The sequence below is a fragment of the Notamacropus eugenii genome, chromosome 1 (assembly GCF_028372415.1).
Source record: "Notamacropus eugenii isolate mMacEug1 chromosome 1, mMacEug1.pri_v2, whole genome shotgun sequence".
Classification (NCBI taxonomy): Eukaryota; Metazoa; Chordata; class Mammalia; order Diprotodontia; family Macropodidae; genus Notamacropus; species Notamacropus eugenii.
The window spans coordinates 278901794-278921355 of NC_092872.1; the positions used below are offsets into that span (position 1 = coordinate 278901794).

General features: G+C 44.3%; 1 protein-coding gene across 3 annotated transcripts in view; it reads right to left on the reverse strand.

Annotated features, from left to right (window-relative positions):
- LOC140517570 (uncharacterized) overlaps window positions 1-19562 on the reverse strand; it is a 108887-nt gene that overhangs the window by 53990 nt on the left and 35335 nt on the right. For 2 of the 3 annotated variants that reach the window (XM_072628938.1, XM_072628939.1), the window contains 2 exons: window positions 16653-16765; window positions 16145-16304 (listed from right to left, as the gene is read on the reverse strand). In XM_072628938.1, coding sequence (XP_072485039.1) covers window positions 16145-16304; window positions 16653-16765 — 273 coding nt within the window. The remainder of the gene's footprint in view (window positions 1-16144; window positions 16305-16652; window positions 16766-19562) is intronic. The other variant, XM_072628940.1, reaches the window with a different exon arrangement.

Here is a 19562-nt window from a genome sequence, read left to right on the forward strand (position 1 = left end):
CCATCTCTCCTAAGAGGGGAAAAATCCCCCCCACACACAATAGAACATAACACAGCATTTCATTCAGGCCATTTTTCTGCATAGAGAAACCAAGCAGATGGATTCTTCACCAGTGACCGGCAGACGAGGGCCCTATTCACTGAATCCATCATCAGGACAAAGGACAAAGATGCCTTCTGTCCCACAGCAACACCCATATTCATTAGCTCTGAACTCATTTTAGATACAACAAAACCCATTGCTTTTCCAATACCATTTCCTAACTATATTTTGGATGTTAGACCAATATAAACTTATTTTTTTATGAGGAGAGGGGAAAGGAAAGAGGTCTACACAAGAATAATTAACTCCCAATGTGGAAATTTCTTCCACTGGAGCAGACCATCAACTTATTTGTTACTTACAGACTAAAAACAGCTGCCTAAGCTATGGAATGGTCAAAGGACATAGATTTAGGGCTAGACTTTATGCTTCTAAAACTAAGACATATCAGATGTTGGGCCTTCATCCACCTGGCCACACTGACAGATATCACATGGAAGAAATCTTGGGTAACCCTGAGTATGCTCTCACCACATTTTCCTGAAGGATGCTGGGATCTATGAGCATGACAGTTATAATGAGCAGTACTGAGGGTCAATGAAGTGCTACAGATAAAAAAGGGTCCCTAGGTCTCAGAGACTTAAAGCGCATCCACCCTCTCTAACCCCATCACTGTACAGAGAGATGATCAAAATAGAATCCAAAGGGGTGACGGATAGGAATAACACGGTCAGGCTATGAACTCAACTGCTCTGGCTTCACACCATGTTCTTTTAACAGAGGCAGCTGGACAGTGTGCATCTGGTGCTGGACTCAAAGCCAGGAAGTGGGAAGTTCAAATCCATTTACAACTGTGTGAACATGGGCAGGGCCTGAAAGTCTGTAAGCCTGCTTCTTTATCTGTAAAATGGAGTAGTGCCACCTGTATGGTACATACCACACTGGACTATTACAAGGATCAAATGAGAACATGTAGAAAAGTATTCCACCAAGTGAAAAAAGCTTCCTAAATGTCTATTATCATGATAACTTTACTGATGCTACTTACACTATACTACCCTGTTGATGGTACAATAGGAGATATAAACTATGAATATTGGATTCTTTTACTTGGTTCTTTAAAGCCATCAGGCTAACTAGGGAGGCAAACTGACCTCGACTTAGGGGTCAGGAAGACGTGGGTTGATAGCGCGCCTCAATACAGACCAGCTCAATAATGGTGGGCAAATCTCCCAGTCACCGTTTCTTCATCTGTAAAATGGAGGTAATAATAACGCCTCCCTCACGGGGCTTTTGTGAGACTCAACCCTAACATACCTAAACCGCTTGGAAACTTCTCACTGCAATACTGAACCCTAATGATCATGAGTGCTTTACAAACAAAAATGAAGTCCTATGATGAAGGAAATTGTCCCGAGAGAAGTTTAGCAGAATGAAAACAAAGACTGGACTAGGAGTCAGCAGACTTGGACTAAAACCCTGACTCTGCTATTTTCCTTTCTTTCTCTGTGCCTCAGTTTCCCCACTTGTAAAAAAAGAAAGACCCTGTGATTGCACTGGGGAAAATGCCAAACTTAGAATCACAGGGCCTGAAATCTACCCAATGTGCCCCTTCTCCTAGATGTTTGATCTTAGACAAGTCCCTTTATTTCTGTGGGGCTCCATTTTCTCTCATGTAAGAGGAACAAGATGTATGATGCTCTAAGACCGCTTTTGGTTCCACCAGATGTATGATCCTATGACCCTGGGACAAGCTGATGCTAGAGCACTAAATCTGAGAAGATCCTCTGAGATCTTCATCCCCCTGGTGTTTGCAACTGAGACTCAAATGATTGAGTGTCTCTTCCAAGGTCCCAAAGCTAAATGATGGTGGTCAGATCTAGACGGATGGAACTTGGAGATTCCTGCTTTCTTCCCCAGTCCCTGTTCCTTTTCATGTGTTAATAACAGGCCATACATCTTTCTAAGGGGAATCCAATTTCCCAATTTAGTACACAGCAATTCAGAGAAGGGTGGGAGTGTTGTGGGCAAAGTTCCCGCCAGTTAGTCAGAATATAATTAGGGAGAGGTTCCCAGAGCCACCAGAGAGGAGCAGAGCACGTCAGAGAGCTGGGGAGGACCTAGCTCAATAGATGCTCATTATCTAATTAAAACTGATTCCTGGTCAAGACAATCGAGGCTACTCGCCAGTGGCCTCCGGACTCCTGCAAAGCAGATGCCTCCCCGCTTCAAGGGGCAGCCACTTCAGCCAGGCCATCAGAGTCAAGTTTGGATTCCCGGGAGCTTCTACTTGGGCCTTTGAGGACAATGAATTTAGAGCCAAAGGTCCTGAATTTGAACCCAGCTCCTACCTCAGGGACACTGGGCGAGTCAATTGTCTTTCCGGGTCTCAGTTTCCTCCTTTGTTGAAGGAATACTGGATTTGGAGTCAGAAGACCTAGGTTCAAATCCCAGGCTCTGCCACTTACTTCTTGTGACCTTGGAAAAGTCACTTAACTTTCACTGATTGACTTAACCTCTCTGGGCCTCAGTTTCCTAATCTGTAAAAAAAGAGGACTGGACAAATGACCCCTGACACAAAATGACTTCTAACTTTCCTTCTACTTTTCAATCTTTGGTCCTATGAAGAAGAAATAATCAGGCTATAAGTATAATAACAACTGACATTTGTAGAAGACTTGGAAGTTTCAAAGCATTTTATACTCACCATCTCATGTGAACCTCAAAACACACTAGTGAGGGAGGAATTATAGGGGCAGGGGAGAGCGGGTGTTTTCTGACCTGTGTTATCATCAGTATAGGGAACTTCCATTATGGAAACTCTCTCCTCCAGGGTAAACTGGCAACTCCTCTACAGTTGATCAACTCAGTGAGTCCCATGAGGCATGGCGCCCAGGTTTAAGTGGCTTAATATCATCATGAAAAGTGAGGACAGTTAAGTAACAAGAGAGAGAACTCAGCCCCAGGCTTCCAGATTCAAGGTCAGCCTTCTCCCTACCAGCCCAAACGGCCTCCATCATACACACACTTTCAGATATAACATAAAACTCAGGTTTCTCCTTAGTTGAAGATGCTTCCAAGTAACTGAATTTTTCATCTTAAGGAACTCTTTGGGGCAGCCAGTTGGTGCCATAGTGCACAGAGCACCAGGACTAAAATTAGGAAGCCTTGTCTTCTAAGTTCAAATCTGACCTCACACACTTCCTAGCTGTGTGACCCTGGGAAAGTCATGTAACCCTGCTTGCCTCAGTTTCCTCATCTGTAAAATGAGTTGGAGAAGAAACCACTTGCCACAGTATCCTTGCCAAGAAAAACCCCAAATGGAGAGTCAGACACAACCGAAACAACTAAGGAACTCTTCACAAAATTATTCCAGATTAGTCATCTCCCATTAAAACATATATTAAGCAAAAGCATCACTAACAAGAGACAGGAGTTTTTATAAGTTTTAATACCTCTTAACATTGGCAAAGAAGGGAAAAGCAAAGCAAAACCACCTCTGGCCAACATTCCACACCTGTCGTCCCCCAAGTCTCCTACGATAGTTAGGGGAGAGTAGTTTCCTCATCTTTTCTCCTGTTCATTTTAATTACAAACCATTCCGCCATTATTGTAATCACTGTGTAACACTGTTTTCCTCATCCTGCTAACTTCAGGCTACATCAGTTTATACAGCTTCTCCTAGGTTTCTTCAAATTCCTCCTATTAGTCATGAGACAGTAATATACCTTTGTATTCATGCAGGGCAGCCTGGCCAGCCATTCTCCAACATTCAACAAGCACCTACTTTATCTCCCATTCTTTGCTGCCATAAAAACTACTGCTACAAATAATTGGAACAAGTAGGACCCTGCTCTTTCTTCCAAATCTCCTCAGGTTATATGCCTGCACCATTTCTGAGTCAAAAATTGTTTTTCACATTAGCTCAACCAACTCCACTCCACTAACAGGGTATGAGTGTCTTCCCACAGTCCTCCAACATGGATTATTCCTCTCTCTTAACACCTTTACCAATTTGCTGGATGTGAGGAAGCCTGAAACTATTCTGATTTGTGCTTCTCTTACAATTAGTGATTTGGAGCAGTCTTTCAGATAGTTATTAATAGATCAACTGTTCTTTTGACTTTTAAGATTCCTTCTAGCTCTAAATCTGTTTATTTATATCCTTTGACCCATGACCAACTAAGCAATGGCTCTTGCTCCTCTCTATTTGTGTTAATTCCATTATATAGATGTGTGTGTGTGTGTGTGTATCAAACACACACACACAGATATTAACATCAAACATCAATATCAGAAATACAGAGATTATTTCCTTCTTAATAAATGCTTGATTGATTAGTTAATTGCTACAGAGCAGCTAGGTGGCATAGTTGATAGAGCACTTGGCTTAGAATCAGGAAAACTAATCTTCATGAATTCAAATCTGGCCACAGACACTTACTAGCTGTGTGACCCTGGGCAAGTCATGTCACTCTATTTGTCTCAGTTTCCTCATCCGTAAAATGAGCTGGAGAAGGAAATGGCAAACCGCTCCAGTGTCTCAGCCAAAAAAACCCCAAATGGGGTTACAGAGAGTCAGACAAGACTGAAACGACCAGACACCAATGAGTAATGCAAAACATTTTCCCCTGATCAACACCTTCCCTTCTTACCCTTATAACATTGACTTTTTTTAAGAATAAAAGCTTCTCAATTTCAAGTAATTGAAATTTTCTCTTTCATTAAAGAGTTTTTAACCAAACCCCTAAAGCCCACTGGAGCATTTCACCATGAACAGAACTGCGGTAATGTAATAAAATGTAAAAAAATGTAGGAGTCAGAGGGCCTGGGACCAAATCCTGGCTCTGGAGACTCAGCAAGTTACTTCAAAAGCCTACCAAGGGTGGGTAACCTGCAGCCTCAAGGCCACATGTGGCCCTCTAGGTCCTCAAGTATGACCCTTTGACGGAATTCGACTCTCTGTAGTAAAAGAATTTGCTCTATGAAGCTTAGATTCTGTCAAAGAGAGGACCAACAGGGCCACATGTGGTGTTGAGGCCACAGGTTCCCCACCCCTGGGCCTCAGACCACAATGTACTCATCTGTAAAATAGGGTAAGGACTTGGACTGATAAATCACGGTCATAGTGAGAGCTCACCCTTGTAGAGTGTTTACAGGCTGCTGGCGTCTGGGGTGGGCCCCATGCCAAGTCCAGCAGGCTGCCCAATATGCCACACACCCCTTGGAGGCTGACAAGAGATCAGTGCTTGCCTTTCTCATCTCAGTTTGATTAGGCTGAAACTTTGCTGGGAGGTATGCCCATGCAGGCTCAGGGACAAAGGATATTAAAACCTATTTTTCACCATCTCATTTTAAGGGGCCTAATCACCCAGCTCACTTCACACAGTATCAGCACCAAGATCTGTGGAGTCATGACGACAGCGAGCCCTTTCTTTGCAGAAACAACTGTTGAAACAAGTTGCTATTTTTTAGACAGAAAAAGGTCAAAAGGAGACAGAAAGACAAGGGTGGGACGGGTACTGATGGACAGCCTCAAGTTAGGGATACTAAATGATACCTATCCAAGGACCATCATTCACAACCTCTACAGGTATGGGGATTATATTTTTATACTCTTACTTGCTCATCTTAACTGTGGGCAGAGAGAAGAGGAGCTAGATTCAAATCCCAGCTCTGCCACGGACTGCCCAGGTGACCTTGGGCCAATCATTGCTCTGTTGGGGTCTCTTCCAGACAAGCTTATAAGTATCTGTACTTGTCAAGGGAGATTTTAAAAATCCATATTTATAAAGAGGGGAAGATAGCTCAATAGTTCTCTTTAAAAATGTTATTTCTACTTAATCTGTGTTCCCAATTACACATCAGAATCATATATTTGATAATAATAAGTAACCTTTGAACAAGGCTTTAAAGCTTTAAAGGGATCATTTAGTCCAACCTTGTTTTATATAGATGAAGAAACTGAGGCCTGGAGAAGATACATGACTAGGGCAAGGTCACACAGACCCTGCAGATGTCCTGCTGCTTACTCTAGGGCTCAAGTAGCATCTAAAACAATAATAAAAAAAAAACTTTGAGATTCATGATTTCATCAAGGTAGGCCCCTCCCAGCCCTGCCCTCTCTTCCCCTCCAAACACACACAACATATATATATACCTTAGTAGACAATAAGCATTCAGTGAGCATCTATTAAGTACTTCCTCTGTTTCAGGCACAGTGCTAGGGCAGGAAATCCAAAGACAGCTCCTGCCTTCAAGAAGCTCATTCAAGGAAAAGGGAGAAACAACATGGCGGAAGTAGATGGCAAAGAGAGGAGACTGAGAAAGAAACAAGCTGGTCTCAATGAGAAAGTTACCAAACCTGATGGAGGTTGATTGAAATGATTCTCTTTCCCAGCCTTTGGACCTTTGAGGAGCACAGTAATACTGAGAAGTGGCACGCAGTACAAATTCCATCTTCATTCAGCCCAGGAGAAAACCTTAACAGCTCAAAGGGCATTAAAAGGAAAGAGAAGTCAGGGGCTCCCAGCCTGGCTCTCAGCTCATCCACACTTAACTAGCTTTGTCATCTTGGTCAAGTCACATTACCTCCCTTGTTCTCAGTTTCCCCATCTGTAAAATAAGAAGGTTGAACAAGTGGCTGCCCATGACCCCTTGTGATTTTAAATCCATAAGCCCAAGAACAGTTTTACAGCTAAACCATTCACCCATCACTCCAGGGTTACAGCAAATAATCCAGTGAGAATTATTACAACCCATTTTAAAAAACTTATTATTTGATTCAGCATTACCACTTCTAGGTGTGTATCCCAAAGAGATCACAAAAATGACAAAAGCACCCACATCTACAAAAATATATATAGAAGCTCTTTGTAGAGTGGCCAAGAATTGGAAATTGAGGGAATGCCCATCAGTTGGGGAATGGCTGAACCAAGTTATGGTATATGAATGCAATGAAATACAATTGTTCCATAAGAAATGATGAGCAGATGGACTTCAGAAAAACCTGAGAAGACTTGTATGAACTGATGCTGAGTGAAGTGAGTAGAACCAGGAAAATATTGGACATAGTAACAGCAACGTTGTACAATGGCCATCTTTGACAGACTTAGCTCTTCTTAGCAATTCAACGATCTAAGACAATTCCTACACTCATGATGGAAAATGTTATTTGCATCCAGAGAAAGAACACTGGAGTCTGAATGCAGATTGAAACATACTATTTTTCCTTTTTTGTTATTGTTTTTTTTCTTTCTCATGGTTTTTCCCTTTGGTTCTAATTCTTCTTTACAACAAGACTAATGTGGATATATGTTTACTATGACTGTACATGCATGGTCTATATCAGATCACATGCCATCTTGGGGAGCAGGGAGAGAAAGGAGGGGGAGAAAATTTACAACTCAAAATTTTATAAAAGTGACTGTTGAAAACTATAAATAAATAAATATTTTTAAAACCTTATGATTACAAGTCTGACAAAATATTTACTGATACCTGTAGAAATAGGTTGCTTTCATCTCAGCTCACTCTGACAGTCTTTGCCAAAGTAGGCAGCTGTGTCTGAAGCTCAGCCAGGTCCACACAGCAGGGATGGCTAAGGATCAGTATCGGAAGCTGAGTGCCCAGGGCAGGAACGTCGGACACCGACAATTAGGAAATGCCTGTCGAGTGTGGAATGACCCTTGAGTGGCTTTACAGGACTGGATGACCTTCCAAAAGGCACAGAAAGAGACCTGAAATCTCTCAGTCAAAGCTGGCCCTCGGTGACCACAATGAGGCCAGAGAAGTCCCACTGCGACTGTGCCCCGGGGAGGGCTTGCTTCCCTCCTTCTTTCAGAAAGGTCTCAACATTGGACTCATCTGCACTGTAGTAAAAGATTAATTCATGTTTTTCATTCATGCATGTATCAGTTCAATGCAACCAATATTTATTTGGCATCTACTGGGTACCAGAGGCGGTGTTGGAAATACCACGATGAAAATAAAATAGCCCACACCCTCAAGGAGTTTATAATCTGCTTTCTAGAAGGAGAAAATGTTTACACACAGAAGTTGATACAAAATACTGTTCAGTAGCTTCGGTTGTGTCCAACTTTTCATGACTCCATTCTGGGGTTTTCTTCACAAAGATACCCGAGTGGCTTGCCATTTCCTTCTCCAGCTCATTTACAAATGGGGAAACTAAGGCAAATACGGTGAAGTGACTTACCCAAGGTCACTCAGCTTGGAAGTGCCTGAGGTCAGATTTGAACTCAAGAAGATGAGTCTTTCTGACTCCAGGCCTGGCTCTACGTGCACTATGGTGTCACCTGGCTGCCTAATACAAAGTAAATACAAATATTTTCAAGGTGGAAAAAGCTAACAAGGAGGGGGAAAGGGCTAGGAAAGGCACCTCTGGGAGCTGGGGACTGAGTTGAGAAGACAAGGAAGATATTCCAAGAGGTTTAGATGAGGCAGGAGAGCACTCTGGGCTTGGTAACAGCCTGTCCAAAGAAACGGAAGAGGCAGGAGAAGGAGAAGGAATGTCTACTTGGGGGTGGGAGGGCAGGGGAGATAATCTCACAGCAGTCACACTTTAGTGTGAATCCACCTGCTGTGAGCCTTTGCCGACGTGGTTAAACCAACTGCCAACAAGAGAATGGTGAACATGTTAATCATACTCCACTTGTTGTTGGGAAATAAGAACTTTCTTTTATTGTATTTATTAGGCAGGACCTTCTGGGACTCTACAAAGAAAAATTACACTCTACAAGGTAGAAGGAAGGAAGGAAGGAAGGAAGGGAGGGAGGGAGGGAGGGAGGGAGGGAGGGAGGGAGGGAGGGAGGGAGGGAGGAAGGAAGGAAGGAAGGAAGGAAGGAAGGAAGGAAGGAAGGAAGGAAAGAAAGAAAGAAAGAAAGAAAGAAAGAAAGAAAGAAAGAAAGAAAGAAAGAAAGAAAGAAAGAAAGAAAGAAAGAAAGAAAGAAAGAAAGAAGGAAAGAAGGAAAGAAGGAAAGAAAGAAAGAAAGAGAAAGAAAGAAAGAAAGAAAAAGAAAGAAAGAAAGAAAGAAAGAAAGAGAAAGAAAGAGGAAGGAAAGAAGGAAGGGAGGGAGGAAGAATTCTGTTAAAAGATAATGAGGAACAACGTTAGAATCAGATCTGCTTTGTTAGTCTGTGACCCGCCTGTCAAAACCAAAAACATGGCTGTCTGAATATTGTCTGTCTCATTCACTGGGCTCTGGGTTTTTGCCTTTCCTTGTATCTCCAGTAACAGCATGCAATAAGCCCTTTTTAAATAACCCCTTACTTTGTTAAAAATTTCCAAATTACATGTAAAAATGTTAACATTCATTTTTTAAAATTTTGAGTCCAAATTCTCTCCCTCCCACCCCTGGAGAAGGCAGGTAATGGGATATCATTTATGCACATGAAGTCATGCAAAACAGATTTCCATACTGTGGAGGAGTCTTAATAAGTAAGAGCTTGCTGACTGACTACTCGGCCAAGACAAGGCCCTGCCAGTGAGCTAAGACACCCCCATCCCACCAGCATTTGGCAAAGTCAGGGTAGCTTGTAAAGAATTCACGGTTGGCTCTCTTTTCCGCTCACACAGCAAACTCAGGTGTTGAAGGGACACAAGATCCTGGTGAAACCAGGTGCTGAACAGGCCTGTTCATCAGCCATCAGCAGCCCGTGAGAGGCCCCAGCAGTCATTGAGAACCAACTGGTGGGGCCCAAAGGGCAGCTCAGATGGGGAGTGCTCCCAAGGATGGGGCAGGGCTCCCCCTCTAGGAAGGTCTCTGAGCCATCAGGGATTGACTTCTCTCCCCTTGGTCATTATTCCCTCAGCACCTACCCAATCACTCACTCACAAAACCCTTCCTGCTGCTAACACTTGCAGACTAAGATTTCCAAAGCACTTTCTGCTGTCTTCTCATTGGATCCTCACAACAGATGGATCTGGGAGATGGAGACTATTCTTATCCTCATTTCACCAAAGGAGAAACTACATCTCAAATTTGCCAGAAAAAACATAGATAATAAGTCTCAAAAGCAGGATCTGAACCCACGTCTCTCCAAACTCCATGCTTCTTCCCCCTACATCACCTCCCTGTCCTCTCCTATGAGGAGAAAGAAGAGCAAACTCTCCAATCCCACAATACCATGACCAAAGGCCCAAATCTGGCCATGAAAGGGCCAGGGCCAGGGCCAGAGAGGGGACCAATGTGCAAAAGCCACCAAACCCAGAGAAGTCAGTGGATGCCCCGTGGTTCCGCCTTCCTTGGAGCTGGGCCACTCAGTGCCAACGGTTGCTTCTCCAAAAATAGCTCCCTGTGTGAAGCAGCACCAGGCCTTGGAAACCAAGGGCTTCTTAAAAAACAGCATGAGTTTCCCCATAGCAACGTGTTTTAGAACAAATCTAGAGAATTCTTTTTTTGGATGAGAGACCAAAGCACCAGACCCCAGGTTAAATTACCTACCTACAAATCTAGGGTACTCAATTTATTGAGCCCAAAGAGGCAGGTCAGCCTACTTTTGCGGTCCATCCTCCCTTGGGCCTCAGTTCACTTCCTCCATAAGCCAAGTTCTGAGGAGGAATGGTCATTCAGTGCATGGCCCAGCCAGGAAACAATGCCGCATTGCCAGAAACACTGCCTTCCATTCTGGAGAGCAGCCCACCAGCCCCAAGGGTCAACGTTCCATCTTCCCTCCTCCTCTGCAGCTTAGTTCATCCAACTCCACCATCATTCATTGTTATCAATTTAATATGCCATTTACATAATATTTTATGGTTCACAAAATGCTTTCCCTGCATTACAGCAGCTGAGCCCAGCTGACACAAACGCTGCAGGTATGATGCCCATCAGGCATGTGCCCATCTTAATATAGCCAGTGAGCGCCAGAGGCGGATTTTGAACTCAGGTCCTGACTCCAGGAGCTCACAATCTAAGGAGGGAGACAACATACAAACAAACATACACAACCAAGCTCCAGACAGGACAGAAAGGGATTATTTGGAGGAGGAAGGTCCTGGGACTAAGAGGGACTGAGGAGGGCTTCCTGGAGGACAGGGATTTTAGTTGGGACTGAAAGGAAGCCAGGGAGGTCAGTAATTACAGGGGTGGGGAGGGGGAGCACTCCGAGGCTGGGGGCGAATGTCTGGAGCTTGAATGATGGAGGATCTTGTTCATGGACCGAGCGGGGCCGGGGGGGGGGGGGGGGGGGGGGCAGGGCGTGGCAGTGCCCAGCCTGGATCCAAGTACAAATGATGAGAGTAAGGTGGAAGAAGCCCTTTAGAGGTCTAGGGAGAGAGAGAGCCCCAGGTTGGAGTTCCACCTTTTCCAGGCATCGTCAGGAAACAATAATGAAGCCAAGCTAAAACATGTTTGCCTGTTTATTCATTGCAGCCAGATCAAAGTAAGCATCACATACACCTGAAGGATGGACACACGGCACCCACGTATCTACGGACACTATAGCTAATCAGAAAATGGAAAACACTCTTTGAAAGTCAGAGGACCAACTCCCCAGTCTGCCATTGCAGTTTTATTTCCACTGAAAACCTTATTTTGGAGACAGCGTAAGGCAATGAGATCTGGGTTCAAGTGCCATGTCTCCAGTCTTCTAAGCTGTCAGACCACAGAGAAATCATTGAATTTCTTGGAACCTCAATTTCTACACCTATAAAATAGGGATAAGAGAACTTGTGCTCCCAACATGTCAACATCAAAGGGAAATTTTGATATTAAGCACTTTGGAAATTTAAGTGCTATACAAGCATTGGCTACCATATAGCTATCAGGTGCTTGGCACATAGTAGGTGCTTCAACTGTTAAAGGTATTTAGTTACTTGTTAGAATATGGTAGAAGAACCAGCATTCAACGTAACTCCCAGAATCCCTAACTCCAAATTAAAAAAAAAAAATTCACCAAGCAATAACAATTTATGTTTAGATTTTTTTTAAAGCAATACACCAGAAATACTCAGGGTAGGAGAGAGAGGAATGATACAGGGGAAAATCTGGGTTTAACAATAGCAAAACATACCAATAAAATATCTATTTTTAAAAAACAATATGCCATGACCACATATATTTGAATGAGCTCTGTTTTTCTTGCCTCTTGGGGGGAGAAGGTATACAAGAAGGAGGGAGGAAAAAGATTTGGAACTGAAAATAAAATAAACTGCTTTTTTAAAAATGTCAATTGTATTAGAGGTATGGATTGCTAAGGGTGTTGGAGGAAAGAAATATTCATTGTGGGACACACTCTATCTCCTTCTCTCCTCCCTTCCTTCCTCTACTTATCTCTCCCTTCTCTCCCCACCTCTTCCCCTCTCCCTCCCCATCTCCCTCTTCACCCTTCTCTCTCTCCCCCACCTTTCTCTCTCCTTTCTTGTACTCCCCCATCTGTCTCTCTTTTACACACACACACACACACACACACACACACACACACACACACACACACACACACACACACACACACACACACCCTCCTCTGCTCCCAAATTCTGAATTTCCCCTTTCCTCCTGATCCACAAAGTCCCAAAGACATTTCTAACAGCAACCAAAGCAACTTTGTGGGACTAAATCGTGTTTGGTGCAAACTCAGACAATCCTTTCCTCTTTCTGCTGACAACCTGCTTCCATGAACAATGGCCACCAATCCATTTTTCTTATTTTCATTTTCCAAAAAGCCACCCCAAACCACCTCTGAAAGCATATCCAGTCACCACTCAGAATGAGCTTTCCAAGACCCTCTCCTTGGGATGGAAAGCATTTCCTTAGGGCTTACTCCATCCTGCCCTTACAGTCAAGGGCTAGAACTATGAAGCACTTACTCTGTCATTCACTCAAAGATGCCTGCCTGCAAGGAGCTCCCCTTTTCATGGGAGCCTAGCCCCGCCCAGCCCAGCACTGGCATCCTCAGCCTCTAAGGATGGGTCCAGAATCACCCTTCACAGTGCAGACCGTATCCCCTGATCAGGAGGAGCTCCCCCAGTTTAGCACAAACAACAGAGAGAGTATCCCCAGTGTCTACTAAAAAACACCAGCTTGGTAAGGCCCTGTCAGCTCTTGTAACCCAAGGCACACCTTTGGAAAGCCCGGGACACCTCCAACCACAAGTGACTGTTTTGTCCTGATTACAAAACCCTGGGCATAACCACCCCAGGCAGGCTACACACTGAAATCAGAGAAGCTGGGCGAGCTTTCCTCGACCGTGAGAAAGCTGATGGAGGGAGAAGGACCCAAGGAAGTCCCAGGGCCAGCTTACTTCACCTCAAGCTTTATGACCAGTTACTACTCTTGCTGGCAGGCCTTATCTTACTTAAGACCACTACAATGTGAGGCTGGTTTGGCCAGGCTTCACGTGCACCATGGAGTTCCAAAGGGCTTGGCCAGGCCTAGGTCCCATCCCTTGCCTACACCAGGAGTTCTTAACCTTGGGGGAATCAGTTTGGTTGAGTTTCTTTTAAAAAGTATTTGGATAACTATATTTCAATATAATCGGTTTCCTTCTTTAATCTGATAGTTTTTATTTTATGCATTTAAAAACATTATAGAAATGCTCCCCAGGCTTCACTAGTTGGCCAAAGAAATCAACACCACGGAGAAGGCGAAGAACCCCCAGGGCAGACATTAATCAGAATTTCAAGTAGCCTTCTGTGGCATTATGCCCTGGCAGTGGATGGCACCTCAGAAGACCACTGGATGTTATCAGGCATGGTCTCCAAGGGTCCTTTAGAAACACCTTCACAAGGTCCCTCAGTAAACTTCACTCCTTCAATACATGGTAATTGAGAACCTGCTACATATGAGGCCCAGGCCAAGTGAGATGGGGGATTAAAACAAAAAGATACAGCCCCAGAAGATTGGGATGAACAGATTCGGGGTGAAGAAAGCAGAACCAGGAGAAAGAGCAGGGGCAAGGGCAGTACAGGGAAGCCAAACTCTGAATTAGTGCAAAGACCACAAAATATTTAACGAAACAGACCATCCTCTGAGAAGAGAGGTGGGGGACTACAGATGACGAATGCGCCATACTCAGACATGATCCTTAAATCACCGGCTTTAATTAACTGCTATTGCTATGACAGGGGAGGATTCAATGCTGGTAGAAGAGAGCAGTACATACAAAAATGCTGGTGATAGGAAAATAAAAGAAGAAAACAATAAAAAATTTTAAAGAAAAATAGAGCCCTTACCCTTCTGGAATCTAGAGTCTAGCACAACTCACTCTACTTATTAACTATTTAATTCCTTAGGTCACTACTCCTACACCCATATCTTACGATCCATCGAAAGACTGTCCATGTGTCCATCTGTTCCCAGATTAAGAAAATGCTGAATGTTGGCTGTTTCTTGATTGTGTGACCCTGGGTAAGTCACTTAAACGCTGGCTCTGACTTTAGAGGGGGCAGTTTACTATCTGTGAGACCTTTGCCTCTCTCAGCCTCTCTAGGTCTTAATCTCCTTACTCATAAATGAGGAAAGGGGGTTAGACTACAAGGTCTCTGAGCTCCCTTCTAAGTCTAGATTGATTAATATGAATTATGAATTTCTCTGAAATTTAGTTTCTTCACCCATAAGATGGGAACAATAATGCCTGCCTTTTCTGGAAAATTTAATTGCCTCCCCCACCCCCATCTTTGGTCTTGAGTCAGTCAATCACCAGTGACTACCACCCATCCTAAGAGAGATAGGAAAGCAAAGAGCCACTCCTGAGAGCCCCACCCACTCCACCCCCTACACCTATACAAGCCATGGCCCAACCCTGCCAAGGACAGGAAGGTTTTGTGGGAAGACTGCTGTCTCCAGCTGTTTCCCCGCCTCTCCAGAGGTACCAAAAACAAGCCGACTTTAGACATGAGGAGTGGCCTGCCCACCTCTCACCTCAAAGACAGCTGAGCACCATAGCAGAGAGAATCCTAGCCTTGGAATCAGGAAAACCCAAGCCTGAATCCTGCCCCTGATGCTTCCTAGCTGTGTGACACTGCCTAAGTCACTAAATTTTTCTGTGCCTCAGTCTCCTCCATCTGCCAGGACTCTTTCCAGGATAAAGTGTTATAATACTGGTAAAACGCATTTGGCGCACCTCAGAGTTCTACGGAAATACCAGCTATTACTGAGAGGAGGGGAGGTTAGAATTATTACAACACCTCATTTGAATGGGACTCCAGACTCAGATCCTCTGGTTACCTCAGCTTTGCCACCATGATGAACGTCTCCAATGTTGATCTGCACACACAAACCTCAACTTTGCATTTGGTTTCTGGGTTGTTTTCAACTTTCTGGCAAAGGCGGCACCCTACCTCCGCCCCTCCCTTCCTCTATCTTCAGGCAGCTCTAGCAAGCACCCCCTCTCCTGGCCTTCCAGAGACGTTTGTCCTCAGCTCCTTCTCATAGGGCACAGCACTGCAGGCTCCTCCTGGTGCCTCCAAGGGCCATGGAAGAAACCCAAAGAGAGCCCAGTGGAGAGAGCACAGGAAGGAAGAACTTGGGTTGGAATCTTGCCCCAAACACCCTCCAGCTGTATGGCAGGCCACTTTACCTCTCACTACTTCAGTTTCCATATCTGTTAAGTGAGAATAACCCCTAGCTCACAGGGCTGTTAGGAAACAAATTAGCACGTAAAAAGTGCTTTTAAAACCATAAAGTGCTGTATAAGCGTGAGCTGTTGTTGTCATCTGTGGCATTATTACAAGATCAGGACTCGTTGTGTCTACCCACTTCTCATCTAGTGAACAGCTGACCTGTGTTCAGAAGCACACTCAACACGCACACACCCCTAAAAGGAAGCCAATTTTTGAAAAGTTACAACAAATTTTAATAAAAATAATCATAAAATAATCATAAATAAATAATTAAATAATAAACACTTTTTGGTTCTAGAGAACAGATAATGAAATCTATGTTTCCCTCCCCTCCTCAGGAAGGTGAGAGGCTACAGGAACCACATGGTACATACATCATCATAAGAGATCCGTTTCCCTTGTTTTGGCTTGACTGTGTTTCTCTGTTACATGGGAAGGTTCACTTCAGAGGTAACAGTCATGAGGAAAAACATCTAAATATGATTGTGCTATAAAAGTAAAAAATACATCAATAAAACTTACTTTGGAAAAAAGAAAGTTCATCTCCCAATTGGGCTACAGCATAAGTGATGAATTTTTCAGTCTCAGAAACTGTCACAGAAAGACCATGGACTCCACTGAGGAGGAGTTCGGTTATCTGTGTTGGGAGAAGGCACCCCTTTTGATGGCATCCTTGGACATCCTGAAACATGAAACAGCAAGGAAGGCCTATGGCCACAAACCTCACAAAAGAAAAGGTATAGAAATGTGACAGCCAGTACCCACAAAGGGAGTTGCCAAAGGAGGGGAACACAAGCCCCACCGGCCCCAAGCACCGAGGTACAAAACCACCATCACAAAATGTTTTTAACATTCACTAGGCATAGACTTTGTGCACTATTCACATCCATTGTAGGGAGAACAACCCCATGAATGTGCATACTCAGACTTCTGTCAAACAAGGAATTTCAAATGTTGTACTCTGAAAAAGACAGCAAGAAACAGGCAATTCAATAAAAGTTTCTCAAATGTCTCAGAAATCTTTACTCACATTCGAGGGAGGATCCTTTCTTTCTCTTGACAGAATACTACCGGCTACTAACACTCCACAAGGTGTTCCTGGGTAGCATGGCCCAGGAAGGGAGAGACGGAGCTGTCCACACTCTGGAAGCAAAACAGAGAACCACGCAGGTAGGTTAGTAAGAGGGTTTGGGGGTACAGTACAGTGTTGTTATTAGAGTTAATTCTACTTCAGTTGAGAAAATATTCATTGTAGTAGAAAATAGCCATAAAGGTTAATGCAACAAGCATCTTCTAAGTGCCAAATGTATGCGGGTGGGAGAGTTTTAAGTGCCAGTCATTAGGCTGAGAGCTCCTTGAGAGAAGCAACTGTCTTTTGCCCTTCCTTGTATCCATAGCATGGCACAAGCAGCCACTTATTAACTGCTTGGTGACTTGTTAGCAATGAAAAGACAAAAACAGAGAACAATTCCAGTCTCACATTCCACTAGAGAAGGAAACTTGACAACAGAAAGGCGAGGCATGATTATTTTGATGAAGGAAGGTCAACGTACACCCACTGGAATCCATAAACTGAGCTCAGAAAGCAATGCACACAAGGCAGGGGGCACAGCCTTGGCAAAGGCAAAGAGGTAATCAGTGAACTACCACCACGATTCCAATTTGGCTGAAACGTAGAGGATGTGAAAGGTGAAATATGAAGTAAGCTGGAGACAGGATAAAATTTCAGTGAGGGACATAGGGAGTCACTGCAGCTTCCTGAGCTGTAGAGTGACATGGTCACATCTGGGCTTTAGGAAGAGTGTGTTGCCAGTTGCGTGAAAAATGGATCTTGGGGGTGGGGTGGGGAAGAAAACTCACAAACACACACCAGGTGGAATCCAGCAGAAAACAAGACCATGAACCTTTGGCCCTGACCTTTCCAACTACCCAGAGGACTCAGATCATGGCAGGCCTCCACTGGCCTCCTCCACTTCAGTGACCCAGGACTGATCCAGCCACATAGTGAGACAGTAACAATTCTCAGATAAAAGGGCAGATCTAACCCTGCTGTTCAGAGTGCCTGGGCCTCCCATGCCTCGGAAGCCTCCAGGACATCCCACTGCCCTGAAGACATAGCCAGGACTGCCCATTCTTCCCATAACACAAAGCTATACTAGTTACCATGAGAAAGCTACAACGGTCAAGCTGACTTCCAGTTTCCTTCCACCCTGTCTCTGGAAATCAAAACCAGGCTGGTTTGTCTAAGGACATGGAGTTGTGAGCTCTGGTTAGCTCTGAATTCACCCTGGCTGTAAAACTCCATGGATCCCTATCCCAAGCCCTCTCAAGGGAACCAGCATCCACAGAGGACAAGCACATTCACTTCCCATGCTGCCACCAGGGCAGGAGGGAGCTGAGAAGTTGGAGAGTGGAGAAATGCTTTTGCCCAACAAAATACTACATACACCTGCCTGTAAGTTGTTCAGGTCATCTTTGAGGAAACAGGCTGTTTTTTGTTGTTCTAATACACCTACAACCTGACCCACAGCAATCTAAAATGGCTTTGGCCGGGATCTGTAATTTCAACCGAGTTCAGAACTTTCACTGTGGAAATGCCATCCACTAAGGCAGATCAACAGCTCCCCAGAGCTTTCTGATGGTCACGTGGCAGGGCTTGAACCCAGAACAACTTGACTCCAGGGTTGGCCCTCTATCCACCTCTCTCAAGTTAAATCATGCTTCTGAAATGAATTTTGTACATCTATTCAAACACTTATTAACTACGAGCTTGTGATTTTTAAATGCTACTATTTATTTATTAAGGGCATGGTAAATTTTTCATTTTCATCCATTAGGAGTTATACCAGTTATGGCCCAAATGTTGGTATTTGTAGAAATTCTATAATAAATAATAGAAATTCTATAATGAAATTCTATAATAAAGGCTTAAAGGTTTCTATGCAATGTTAAATATCTATCTCCCTTGCCTGGGGTTAACTCAGTCCCACAGTATTATAGCCTCAGAAAGGGAAGGCGTCTCAAAGGCCATCCAACACCAGTTATTATTATCTAGTCTAAGACAGAACAGAGCAGGAGTCATTTCTACCATCTCCCCGACAGGGGCCCACCCACCTTCAGTTTGAATACCTCCAGAGAAAGGGAGCTCACTACTCTTCATGGCACCCCAAACCTCTGTGGAATAGCTCTCATATTTGAGACGTCCTTCGGTCAGGTCTCAGCCTGACTCCTGAGAACCCACTGCCCCTATTTCTGCCCCTTGAAACCAATCCTTCTCCTGCAGGACAATCACTTGTAAACCACCATCAGGATCCCTCTCCTTCTCTTCAGATTAGTACCCGGAGGTGTACAGTATATTCTCCATTCTGGTTGGTCAGCTCCGCACTCAGCCCCTCAGGTTCTTGTCCTTCTTAAAAGATGGCACCTAACCCTTCACACACTGTAATTCCAGCTATGACGTGAACAGGGCAGATCCTATCTGGATGCCACGCCCTCCGTGCAGTCCAAGACCCCACTGGCCTTTGTAGCTGCTATACTTAGTGCTTGCAGGCCCACTCAACCAGAAACACTTTCACAGGAAAGATTTGTTGTCTGCCTCTGCCTCCCCTATCTCATAATATTCACTTCTATTCAATTTCTTCATATTTTGGAAATATGTTTTACATGACTGCACCTGTCTAACCTCTATCAAACTGCTTGCCTTCTCAAGGAGGGGGAAGGGGCAGGAGGGACTCCTTTTGCCCCCTCCCCTGCCAAGCTTTGATCTATGACTTAACCAAGGCCCCATGTACAAAACCATCAGCAGGAGGGGAAGAGGCAGGTTCAGCCTCAGAAGAGAAGGCCTGGTCCATTTACTTAGCATGTAGGTGGCTTTAGAAAGTCTTGCCCACACACCACACACTTACATCTCTGCCCTTGATAGCAACAGCGCTTCCACATA